The 12,968-nt window shown below is 46.5% G+C and overlaps 1 protein-coding gene across 2 annotated transcripts in view; it reads left to right on the top strand.

Annotated features, from left to right (window-relative positions):
* The window catches only part of SKP2 (S-phase kinase associated protein 2), a 29,861-nt gene extending 20,478 nt beyond the window's left edge, over positions 1 to 9,383 (top strand). For both annotated transcript variants that reach the window (XM_045847750.1, XM_045847751.1), the window contains 3 exons: positions 2,494 to 2,545; positions 2,715 to 2,822; positions 7,525 to 9,383. In XM_045847750.1, coding sequence (XP_045703706.1) covers positions 2,494 to 2,545; positions 2,715 to 2,822; positions 7,525 to 7,738 — 374 coding nt within the window. In that variant the 3' untranslated portion in view covers positions 7,739 to 9,383. The remainder of the gene's footprint in view (positions 1 to 2,493; positions 2,546 to 2,714; positions 2,823 to 7,524) is intronic.
* The last annotated feature ends 3,585 nt before the right edge of the window (positions 9,384 to 12,968 follow it).

Here is a 12,968-nt window from a genome sequence, read left to right on the forward strand (position 1 = left end):
CGGTACAAACCAAGGAAGAGCTTTGTGCAGATTTTTTTCTGAGTGAGGTAGGAGACCATCAGAGCAGGGAATAGTATCTGACTCACACTTTACAAGTCATGTTCTGCTGCTGTGGTGAGGGGAGGCCGCAGGAGGCTAGAGTGGTAACATTCAAGGTGCTAAGAAATGATCAGACCTGTGTCTGACCTGTGTGGCTCAGTTGGTTGGGTTTCGTTCTGTAAACCCAGAGGTTGCCGGTTTGATTCCCCGTCCGGGCACAGGCTGGGGTTGTGGGTTCGGTCTTCAGTGGAGGCGCCCACGAGGGGCAACTGATTAATGTTTCTGTCTCACGTCAAAGTTTATCTCCCTCTCTTTGTCCCTCCCTCTTTCTCTAAAAATAAATAAATAAAACCTTTTTTAAAGGAAAAGAAAATTAACTGTATTCCGGCCCTGGTCGGTGTGGTTCAGTTGGCCAGAGCGTCAGTCATCCAGTAACCACAATGTCGTGGGTTCGATTCCCTGTCTGGGCGCTTATGATCCTCGGTCGAGGCCTGCACCCGAGGCAGCCAATCCATGCTTCTCTCTTGCACGCGTGTTTCTCTCTCTCTAAAACCAATGGGAAAATGTCAGGTAAGGATTTTTAGAACAAAGAAGATCGGATTTGGGGCACACTTTGAAAGCGAACAAAACAAGATTTAGCAACAGATTCAATGTAAGATGTGAGAAAAACAGTCATATGACTCCCAGGATTTTGAACTAAGCAACCGGCTCAGCGCAGTTACCACTTACTGAGATGGGAGAGACTTAGGGAAGGAGCAGATCTAGAAGGGAAATCAGGTGTTTGGCTTTAGGCATAGATTTAAGGTGCCTATTAATTATCTATCCCAGTGGGGATGTTGAGGAGATGGTTGAAAATTCAAGCCCAGGGTTTAGGGGAGGGGAGGGGCTGAAGATAGAGCTGTGAAAAGAGAAAAACCCTCAAACATTAATGAAGTTTTTTGTTTGTTTTGTTTTCTGTATTGGTTTGGGGTACACAGCTTAGTGGTCAGATAGTTATGCACCTTGCCTAGTGTTCCCCTCGATATTTCCGGTTCCCCAAGCTATACTCAGTTACAGTGTTACACTGACTGCATCTCCCATGCTGTATTTTCCATCCTTGGGACTGTTCTGCACCTGCCAGTTTGTGCTGCTTCGTCTCCAGCTCTTTCACCCCCGCCCCCCAGCCCCTCCCCTCTGGCAGCCCCCGGCTCTCTCTCTCTGTGTCTGTGAGTCTGTTTCAGGTTTGTTTAATGTGTGTGGCAGGCATTTATTTCCAGTGTTCCGACACTTCATTGATTCTGTTTTTATCTTGCTTTAACATGGTATGGTTTTAAAATTTTCCTGTACTAGATTAGCAGTGTTGCTTTTTATCGGTGTTTTTTTTTAATGTTTAGAAACGCCTTATCTATCCTAAGATCCAGTGAGTACCCAAATTTCTGCATTTAGAACTTTTTAGTATGTGTGGAATTTATTTGGTTCTATTAAGTTGCAGAAATGGATTTTTTTCTGGTTGTAGTAGCAGTATTTTTTTTTAATCTGTTCTCTCCCTCGTGGAGCTGACGTGCCGCCTTCACGTGTGGTGTTTGGCTCCACAGCCACGCCCTGTTAGGTGATTCATGCTCTGGCGAGCATCACAGAGGGATGGTGTCGCCCGCTGCGTGCCTGGGCTGTGCGGTGCAGCCTGGGGCTCGTTGCTCCTGGGCTGCAAGCCTCCGCGGCACGTCCCTGCACAACACAACTCGAGACTCAATCGGAACAAGAGAAGTGACGCAGTCCCGAGGCTCAGCAAGCACGCGGTGTGTAAGGCTGACGCCTGCGTTACACGACATGCTGTTCCCCTGCAAACTTTGTCTTACAAGGAGAAAGAGCGCGCTGTGAAATAACACAAAGTGTAGAATAGTAAATACGTGAGCCACGTCATCATCATCGGTATTGCGTACTGTGCGTAAGTGCACGCGCTGTGCCTCCACCGCACGGCCGGCGGCGCGCAGGTCTGTTTGCGCCTGCACCACCGCAGACACAGGAGCAGAGCCATTTGCGTGGGCGGTCACGATGACTATGTCGTGACTGCTGGGAAACTGTCACCTCCCTTATAATCTGTGGGACCTTCATCGTGGATGTGGTCCGCCTTTGAAACATCATGTGGCCGGGACTGGAGATGGTGGTGTGTGGTTTTGCCTTTGCTGTTCTGAATGGCATTCTTCCAGGCTTTGGGGACACACGGATAATAGCTGTGGATTGTTGATAACCACTTGTTTTGCACAGTTCGCCTACTATTTCCAGTAGCTTTTGAGTGGCTCGCTTGGGTTTTTAGGGGAGAAAAATCTTACGTGCCAAGATGACAATTTTGTTTTTCTTTCTGACAGTGTGTGTTTGACGGCATTGCCCGAACTTCTGGCACAGCGGTAAAGGATGGTGTTGAAAGCGGACATCCTTGTCTTGTTCCTATAGAGTAACCGTCATTTTTTTTTCTAGATCTCTCTACCTTAATTAGAAGATGCCCCAGTCTTGTCCACCTAGACTTAAGGTATGTTTGCATTCATTTATTTTAGAAAAAAAAGTGAAAAATCATGATTACTCCTTGAGTGGGAAGAGGATCCTCATGTGTCGCAGTGAAGGAACTCAGCGGCAGGCTGCTGCCCCCGCCCCTCCGGACAGGACGGGCGGGCGCTGACCCTCTCTTTGCTCTGTTGCAGTGACAGCGTCATGCTGAACCACGACTGCTTTCCCGAGTTTCACCAGCTCAACTACCTCCAGCACCTGTCGCTCAGTCGCTGCTATGACATCATCCCTGAAACTTTACTGTGAGTATCTGTGTCTTTCAAAGCTACTGGGATGCAGGGATCACAAGAGATGCCACTGAGGGTGAAATCCGTTGTTATGAACGGCAGATGTTTAAAACGTAAACATTGATATCGGTGTGCCACGGGCCGGTTAGGAAAGACCAACAAAATAGAAGAACCAAGGCAACACGGTTCGCTTAAAATGCCTGGTGACGGTGAGTTCACCGAAAGAAATTCGCTCCCATTTCTTGTTTCGCTGTGAGCAGGTCGCAGTGTTAGCACACTGTGCTAGCGTCTGGCGGACGTGCTGCGGAGGAGGGTGGCCTTCACGTCCAGGGAGCTCGGGGTGTAACTGGAGAGCAGACCCAGTGGGGTGGCTTTTGTTGTTTGTTTTCCCCCAAAGTTTTCAAATCCACTCCTGATTCCAAAAGCCTTCATCTGAGCTAGAGGGAAAATTCCGTCATCCTTTAGTGATGTCTGTCCTGGGTGGTCCAAGAGGGGGAAGAATAGAAATAGGTAAGTGGTAAATATTGTAAGAGTCTGCTGCTCTCTTTGCAAACCGGGAAGGTTGAGGTCCCGAAGAAGCAAGTAACTTAACCCAAGCTGCATGGCAAGTCAATGGCTCAGCTGGGTCTGCAGCCCAGGTCTCCCGGACAGATGGCAAATGGTCTGCGTCCAGTCTGGTGGCTCTTAGAAGGGTTCGTTCCGCACCGGCTCAGCCCCTTCCACAAAGTCAGGGGCTGCAAAGGAAAAAGGAATCTGGTCCATCCTTGTTTTTGCAAATGCTGTACCCACGTCATGCTGGGAATAGTATCTCTTGCTTTTTTTTTTTATTACTCTTTTTTATCCTCACCTGACGACATTGATTTTTTAAAAGATTTCCTTTTATCCCAAAGGGCTGGAAAATTCTTTCTCATATCAAATGTAAACGTATAGCAGATTTACTGAAAACCCCAAGAAGCCAGTATCTTGGACTTGGCCGGGTGCCCCTTCCCACTCCAGGCGGGGTGCCTGGAGTGAGGCTGCTGGCCTCGTGGAGCTCCCTCTCCCAATGAAGACGGTCGAGCTTCTGGCATCTACCAAAGACGGGTGGTGGATTTGAGCAAAGAATTTATATAGTCCTCAAATCATTGGCTCGGACCTTGTAGGTTAGTTTCAGGAATTAATGAATAAATCAGATACTTCATCTATACAGGGCTAACTAGTAGGAGTCCAGTAATCATTATTTTTAATTACTTACTTCAGTCAATCTTGGGGCTCAGGGTCTGAGCTGGCATCTTACTCGGAAAAGCATCGCCCGTACGGGAAGCCAGTGGTTACCTCCACGGCTCTTAGATGTTGGGTCTCGGTTCATGTCACACTGGGGCTCTCACTAGAACCCCCTGCCCTCTCTAGCACCCAGACCCCCCCCCGCCGAGCATCTAGCATCTCCCCAGAAGGTTTCTCGGTCTTCAGTTCTCTCCAGTCCTTGCCACCCCACTCCAGCTTCATCTGGGGGGGGGGGGGCCTGCGCGCCCCCTGGGGAGTGCCGAGATCATTCTTTTTCGGTTGCTTTTCTCAAGAGAATCCATCCACGTGTGTTACTTTTGTTCTTTCTCTGCAGAGAGAAAGAAGCTAAGCAGGTAATCCCCAGGTGCTGCTTCTGGAGCAGAGGCTAAGGGGGTTGTGAGCCCTCCCATTTCATTGTTCTGTCCAGTGGGACGCTAACACGTGCTTCGTGCTTCGTGATATCTGCAGCCGTGTGATAGGGTCTGAAGTCACACCTGGGTGTGAACCCCCGCTGCATTGTTACGACGTATTTATCTAAATTTTGTATCGAAATAAGAGAAACGGGGGCAGCGGTTTCGTTTTAAGTCTGACCACCCGAACAGAGTGCGAACAGAAAGAAGAAAAAAAAGATGCTGTCCTTGATCTTGAAGGAGAAGAGTGTGTTTGTTTAGGCCTGCAGGCTTACCTTGTGAATCCAGTAAGAAGGTTTTGCCAGGGCTCGACGCCTGAAAGTTTCTCAAGGGAAGATGTCTTCCCCTCCAACCTACCTGAGTCTTCCTGGCAGCCGTAGCGTTTGAACGCATAGGGAGAATTCTCGTGCCCTCGGCAACAATTCCCAGAGAGCTATTGTATGCCGAACGATTTTTATTTCTCATCACAGACGTAGGCAGGTAAACTTGGAGTGTCTTTCCTCTGTGGTGGTAATGCATTAAAATACTTGGAAAACCAGCTTTTCTTCCTCAGGACGCGCTTTCATTGTATTTATTCCTTTACTCTTTAATTGGTCTGATTCCCTACGTCTAAACATTCTTCTGAACTTTCTTCTAATCGTCCAGTATTTCTCACTCAAGTGAGAAACTCTAGCTGGAGGCAGTGAACTGGTCTGGCATTACACGGGGCTAAATAAGAATTCCTGTGGTGGGGGGATTTGTGGTTGAGGGATTTCAGGTTTTATAAGGAAAACAGGGTCATGTCGCTGACGTAAGGAGTGAGCCTGTGAAAAGTTTACCAGTACCTTCTGTTTACTAAAACTAACGGAAGATACCCGAGACCTTTGTAATGTCATTTTCTACTTAAATTAGACATAATGGCTCTCATGCTATTCATTTCTATGTACTATTCCTTAGTTTGCTTTTCAGTGTCTTCCACTATAGATTTTTAGAGAGGCGCTTATAAATGTGTAGGCGATGCACACACTGAGGCTTTTTTTTTTTTGGTCTCCTTAAGTGTCCAGCCCATGGGCTGCATGTGGCCCAACACAAAATCATAAATTTACTTAAAACCTTTTTTGGCTCATCAGTTTTCCTTAGTGATTGTGCATGTGATGTGTGGCCCAAGACAATGCTGCTTCTTCCAGTGCGGCCCAGAGACGAGAAAAGGTTGGACACCCCTGGTTGAAAGACTTGCTAGTTTTTCCGTTGGGAATGGCCCTCCGTCCTTGATCTCATCTTACACAGCTCGCTCCCCCTCCCCTAGGACACCTCGTGTCTTCTAAGAGCCCGGTCCGGTTTCCTTCCTCGCCCAGGCTCCTTGTCGGTGCGACCCCGAGGACACTTCCTCTTCTGCCCTCTGCTACAGCTCTTCTCGTCCCACCCGTAGTTTCTTCCTTTGCACACTGTCACTGCAGAACGGCTTACAGTTGGGCCGACCTGGATGTCCCAGAGCCAGACTTCTCGTGGGTGTCACCAAGTTCTTGCACACTCAAATTCCACACGCCAGGCGTGGGGCGGGATTGCCGAGTTCTCCAGTGATAAACATGACCGTCGGGGCGCGATGGCCGTTCTCCACACTCCTGCTTCTGTGCTCCAGAGATCAGTTTAAGAACAACGATTTGTTCCTTTCGCTTTTCTTTTAGGCCTGTTGTGACCTCCATGTCTTACTGTCCCCTCGGGAACACCAGGCACATTCTTCTATTTAGATAGCACTGTTAGTTTCTAACTCACCTTTCCTGTTGCATTTAGCTAATGCGTATTGAATACCTTTGGTGTCGAAGACACTTTGTCAAACGTAGAATAAATACCCTCAGAGGAGTGGTGGGAGGACCGGGCATGCAGGTTCGGCAGAGAGGGTCTTCGGACGAGCCGAGCAATTCGAGTTCCACAACTACGAGGGGAGCACCAAAGGTTTGGGAGCAGGGGGGTGAGATAGCCTGAGCCCGGCTTTCGGAAGATGCCGTGGGCTTTGGTATCTAGGCTGGGCTGGAAGGAAGGAACATCAGAGGCAAGGTGACGGTTATTATGAGACGAGTTTGCTCTGGAAGTAACTGCTGGCAATGTGAAAGCATAGAAGATGCTTCCAACTCGAGGTCGTTGCTGTGTCCATTGATTTGCGGTGGGCCTTTGTTGGGACTCCAAACCAAACATTCCCTCTCTGAGACTTTGTACTGTGTGCCCCAGTCCGGAGCAAATACAGATCAGAGAAATGAAATTTCTAAGCACACAGAGCTGGATTACGAAGAAAGAATCGTTACCAAAAGCTATTGACTTTGGATAAACGAGATCCCCTTTTCTCAGGAGCCAGAATTTCACTGCTGACAGAGTTCCATGTCAGCGCCACCCCTGAGAGGATCAGCCCACGTGTGCGAGAGGCGGGCAGGATGGCTGCGGGTCCCCAGGAGGCGTGCCTGCCCACCTCTTTTCCTCGCCTGTGGACCCCACCACATCACCCTGCCTGAGAATCCCCGTCCTGGTGAAGCCACCCGTAGGCTCCATCACGTGTAATGGGCGTGTGGGCTGTTACCGGTTACTAAGGAGTCTTAGCGGTTACTAAGGAGTCGCCAGCCTCACCGACGTCTTTTGAGATGAGGAGCCTGGGGTTGAGTCTGTATCTTTACATCGCACGTAACCTTTGGTGATTTGCAGTCGGTGCCACAGTAAAACACTTTACTTCTGCCATCGCCAGCTTGCTAGCTCGTCTTCACAACACAGTAACACCTTCCAGCACAAATCAGGAATGGGGAAAGGAAGCAAATGTGGTTGGATTTCCAACAAATCCGGGAGCTTTTTGGCTGTTAGAAATTGAGCAAAACGCACTGCCTCATTTCCCAAGGCCACGTGGCCCGAGCTGTGGCCTGTGCTTTGCTGTTGTGTTTTCTTAAATCATCAATTGCAATTTAGGTTTTCAGTTTGTATTGTGTAGAGTGTGATACGAATTGTCAAAATTGGGTCATGTGATTCTTAACGGACTGGTTTCCGTAGATATTGCTTACTCTGAAAGTCTCTCTCTTCCTTTGCAGTGAACTTGGAGAAATCCCCACACTAAAAACACTACAAGTATTTGGCATCGTGCCCGACAATACCCTTCAGCTGTTAAAAGAAGCCCTTCCTCATCTCCAGATTAATTGCTCCCATTTTACCACCATTGCCAGGCCTACTGTGGGCACCAAAAGCCACCCGGAGATATGGGGCATCAGGTGCCGACTCACGCTGCAAAAGCCCAGCTGTCTATGAAGTACGCGCTGCAAGGCGATGTCTCCTTTGCCTTTGGATCAGGGAAAGTAGGTAGAAGCCTGATGGCTGGAGCACTCAGCTGTTTTTATTCTTGGTTTTCCCTTTGCCTTCCTTCTTCTACAAGTATATTAGAGAAGCATTTGAGAGAGGAAACGAAGCGTTTTTTGTTTTTGTTTTTTAGCGACTAAAAGCTTCTGTCACTGCCATGCTCCTAAGGGTCTAGTCATGGGCCTTAGGGAATTTCAGAATGAGCCTGTAATTTTGGGATCCTTGAAGAGCCAAATCTGAGGGATCTCTTCCAAGTGCCCTTCTTATCAAGTCTGTTGAGAAACAAGCTTAAAAATCACCAGTAAGCAAATCATTTTCTTGATCTCTATGGTACCTTAACTTTCCTCTATTTAATTCTTCAGTGTTGCTTTATAAGACATAGGCTGGAAAAAGGATAAGCTATTCATATTGGGAGCTGAAAGGAGAGAATCATAGGAGAGTCCATTTGAGGCAATCATTCTGGGGATAGAAAAATACACATTTCAACTTTGCCTTTGGATTTTTGCAGTTAGGTTCCAGAAAACAAATAGTCCTGGGTAATTCACCTTAAAACCTAAACTAAAAAAACCACCCACTGGAGATACAGAATGTGAAGGGCCAGGAGGCAGTTTTCTATGGCAGGGTAAGCTGATGGGTGCTGTGATGCACATTCATGAAGTGTCCTCTGACGTGCCGTTCTCCCAGGATACTGAAGTAACTGAGGAGCTGTGACTGTGCTCTTCTAACTGGATAACCAAATGATGTTAGCGTGGGTTCCTTAGCTTTTAAGATGCCCGGATTTGTTTTATACGGTGGTAGTCAGCAGTCTGTTTGCAGTGTCGGAGGGAATGCCGGACCGAAGCTGCCTGCCATTTGCCTTTATTGCTGAGGTTCTTGAAGCTATTTTTCTATTACTCTGGAATCGAGTCTTTTAAATTGTCTTTTTCCTTTTTTATTTTTTTAGTGTTTCCCACAATCGCTGTTTTACACTACCCACTTTGTCAGGTTCCTGGACCTAACATTCCCTGAGAAGACTCGCACGCCCCTCTGTCAGGGACACGCCCACTAGACGCAGGTGCGTGTCCCGTGTCTCAGAGCAGTAAGCACAGCTGCACCTGCGGGAAAGCGAAGACTCAGGTGTTGAACCTTTTGATAGCATCAGTGATTTTTTTTTAATGACCCATAGAAGCAAGTGGATTACATTCTACGTACAAAAAAACACAAAACATTTCTTTTAAATTGATTATCTCCCCACATGTTCAAAATGGAACAAGAGAGCCAAAGCCCATCATTTCTATGAACATTGGATTTGTAAATCAGCTTTTTCAAACATTAGAAACAGTGGCATCTCCCTAAACCTAAGGAGGAACATTTTAAAAGTATTACCCCTGAAATGATTGTGTTTCGATTTTTGTCGTAGTTCAGAGGTGCTAACTACTACTTGAGATCATTGTTTACAGATCAGTGACCAGGGCTGGGGACAGGGTCCGGTGGGACTCTGGCTCCGCATGTCCTCGAACACGTCCATCCACACTCGAGACCAGCCGAAAGCTATTTTGCTAACATTTCAGAGTAATCTGTATTTTTGTATGTGATTTCTACTTTTATAAACCTGTTTTAAAATAAAACACATTTTTAGAAAAATGAGTACTTCTGCTAAGTTGGATTTCTTTTTTCTTTCTCTTTCCCTTAAGTGCTGTGGTTACGGTGGGAGGGCATCTGTGGGGGTGCCATGTGTCCCGGCTGTCGGGGTGAGGAAGGCTCTTCAGGGCGAGCCCCGGCCTGGTCCTCTGGGCCCTGCCTAAGTCCTGTGCTTCTTGGCAACTTAAAATGACAGTTTGTAATACTTCTTTACCAAGGTGCTAAATACTAGCTTATTTATCTTTAAAGTGCTTTAAAAACAGCCTTTATAAAACTTTGGAAATTTAAATGATCGATGAGATTAGTGAGGTGCCATCAAGGAAAGTCGGCTGCTAGCACTTTTTAAATCCCAGACTTGACTTGAACAGCTTCGACAGTGCATGTGATTCTCAGTAGGAAACTTGGACTTGTTCGCCCTATACCCGGGAAGTCTTCCGGGAATTCGGTGCCTTTTGATCCCACCCCTTCGAACAGAAGGGTGACTCCTGCCAATTTTACCAAGTTGTTTTTTGTGTGTTTTTTTTTTACTTCTTTGTTCTCATTGTCACTACTGTGCTTCCTTTTCTGTTTTTAATTGTGAAAACATGAAACGGATGCAAAAAGCAGAGAATATGGTGAACCTCATCATCCACGTTCAACAATCGTTAACTCGCGGTGAATCTCTTTATCCCTCTTCTCGTGAATCCCTTCCTCAAGCTCCCCAAACACCGATTGTTTTGAAACAAAACCCAGATGTGACTTCCTAAGTATTTTGGTACATACCTCCAAAAATAAAGGTTCTCCTGGGTTCATTCTGAAACATTAACTATCAAGTTGTTTCAGGTGTTTTCTTACATAGGTTTGTTTTGAGCAGGCTGCAGACATGGTCCACGTACTGCATTGATTGGCATCTTTTGTTGGCGAAGGTTTAATTGGCCGACATTGTATTAGTTTCAGCTGTACAGCATAGTGATCCAGTACTTTTAAGTATTGCAAAGGGATCACAGTGAGTCCAGTTAACATTTGTCACCATGCTTACAGAATTTTTTGATGAGAACTTTTAAAATCTGCTCTTAGCAACTTTCAAGTATGTCGTAGAGTGTTATTAACCATAGGAGCCCTACTGTATGTGACATCCCCATGACTGGAAGTTTGTAGCTTTTGACACACTCTATCCATTTCACCTACCCACCCACCCCCAAGCCTCCGTCAGCCACCCATCTGTTCTGTACTGTGTGAGTGGCATGATGACATGGCATTTGGTTTTTCTTTGACTATTTCACTAGCATAATGCCCTTAAGCTCCATCCATGTCCTTGCAAATGGTAAGATTTTATTTTTTTATGACAGAATATTCCTGTGTGTGCATGTGCATATACACAACAGAAACACTGACTTGAAAAGCCATACATGCCATGTTCATTGTAGCATCATTTACGATAGCCAAGATATGGCAACAACTTACGGTAAACGTCCATTGATGGAAGGATGGATAAACCAAAGGTGGTATATATTAGTATCTTCTACACATTTTTAATCAGACTTTTTTTTTGCTATGAATCGTATGAGTTCTTCACATACTGTGTATATTAACTCCTATCAGGGGTGATTGTAATGTAGTTTGAAATCAGGGAGCATGATGCCTCCAGCTCTGTTCTTGATCTCAAGATTACTTTGGCCACTCAGGGTCTTTTGTGGTTCCATACAGATTGTAGAATTGACTGTTCCATTTTTGTGGGAAAAAAAAATGCCATTGACCTTTTGATAGGATTGCACTGAACCTATAGCTTGCTTTGGGTAGTATGGACATTCACAATATTAATTCTGAGACTTCCAGCCAAGATGGAGGCATAAGTAGACACACTGTGCCTTCTTGCACAAGCAGGATAGGGACAACAACAATTTAGATACAGATTAACAACCAGAACTGACAGAAAATTGAACTGTATGGAAGTCGGACAACCAAGAAGTTAAAATAGACCCATTCATCCAGACCGGTAGGAGGAGCGGAGTCGGGCAGCTGGGCATGGGTCGAGGCGCAGAGAGCTTTGGGACCGGGCGTGTAAGGCATCTGGGGCGCGCAAGACTGCAGCAGGCAGACCCTGGGCGCACAAGTACCAGCTAGCAGACCCCGGCCGAGGGGTGGCAACCGGCAGACCCAGTGAGGCACTGCGCACAGTCCCAGCGCTGGGAAATAGAGCCTCGGGGCACTCATTGAAAACACCTGTGGGGGTTGAGGCACAGGGAGAGACTCCCAGCCTCACAGGAGAGGTCCTTGGAAAGTCCCATGGGGTGCACAGGCCCACCCACACGGGAATTGGCACCAGAGGGGCCCAGTTTGCTTGGGGAAAGCACCGGAAGGGACTGAGGTCCGACAGACAGCAGAGCAGGCACCATTGTTCCCTCTTGGACCCCACCTACACATACAGCGTCACAACCCAGGGACTGGGGTGCCCCGCCCTGGTGAACGCCTAAGGCTCCGCCCCTCATACATAACAGGTGCGACCAGACCAAAGGAAAAAAAAAAAGATGGCCCAAGCAGAATTGAAAGCCTCACAACCAGTACTTTGAAGCAACCGAGAGATAGCCAACCTATCAGATGCACAGTTCAAAGCACTGGTGATCAAGATGCTCACAGAATTGGTTGATTTTGGTCACAAATTAGATGAAAAAAATGAAGGCTACAATAAGTGAAATGAAGAAAAATGCACAGGGAACCAATAGTGATGGAATGAAAGCTGGGTCTCACATCAATGGAGTGGACCAGAAGGAAGAAAAAAACATACAATCAGAAAAAGATGAAGAAATAAGGATTCAAAAAAATGAGGAGAGGCTGAGGAACCTCCAGGACCTCTTTAAACATTCCAACATCAGAATTATAGGGGTACCAGACGAAGAGGAAGAGCAACAAGTGGAAAACTTATTTGAGCAAGTAATAAAGAAGAACTTCCCTATTCTGGCAAAGGAAACAGACTTCCAGGAAGCCCAGGAAGCTCAGAGTCCCAAAGAAGTTGAATCCAAGGAGGAACACACCAAGGCTCATCATAATTACATTAACCAAGATTAAAATGAAGGAGAATCCTAGAAGCAGCAAGAGATAAAGAGAGAGTAACCTACAAAGGAGTTCCCATAAGACTGTCAGCTGATTTCTCAAGAGAGACCCTACAGGCTAGAAGGGGCTGGAAAGAAGTATTCCAAGTCATGAAAGGTAAGGACCTACATCCCAGATTGCTCTATCCAGCAAAGCTTTCATTTAGAATGGAAGGGCAGGTAAAGTACTTCTCAAATAAGGTCAAGTTAAAGGAGTTCATCATTACCAAGCCCTTATTTCATGAAATGTTAAAGGGACTTATCTAAGAAAAAGATAAAGAGCATGCATAGTAAAATGACAGCAAACTCACAATTATTAACAACCACACCTAAAATAAAAACCAAAAGAAACTAAGCAAACAACTAGAACAGGAACAGAACCACAGAAATGGAGATCACATGGAGGGTTAGCAACAGGGGAGTGGGAGGAGGAGGGGGGGGGAAGTACAGAGAATAAGTAGCATGGATAGTAGGCAGAAAATAGACAGAAGGGC

The sequence above is a fragment of the Phyllostomus hastatus genome, unplaced genomic scaffold (genome assembly GCF_019186645.2).
Source record: "Phyllostomus hastatus isolate PE091 unplaced genomic scaffold, TTU_PhHast_1.1 phas_contig_58, whole genome shotgun sequence".
NCBI lineage: Eukaryota > Metazoa > Chordata > Mammalia > Chiroptera > Phyllostomidae > Phyllostomus > Phyllostomus hastatus.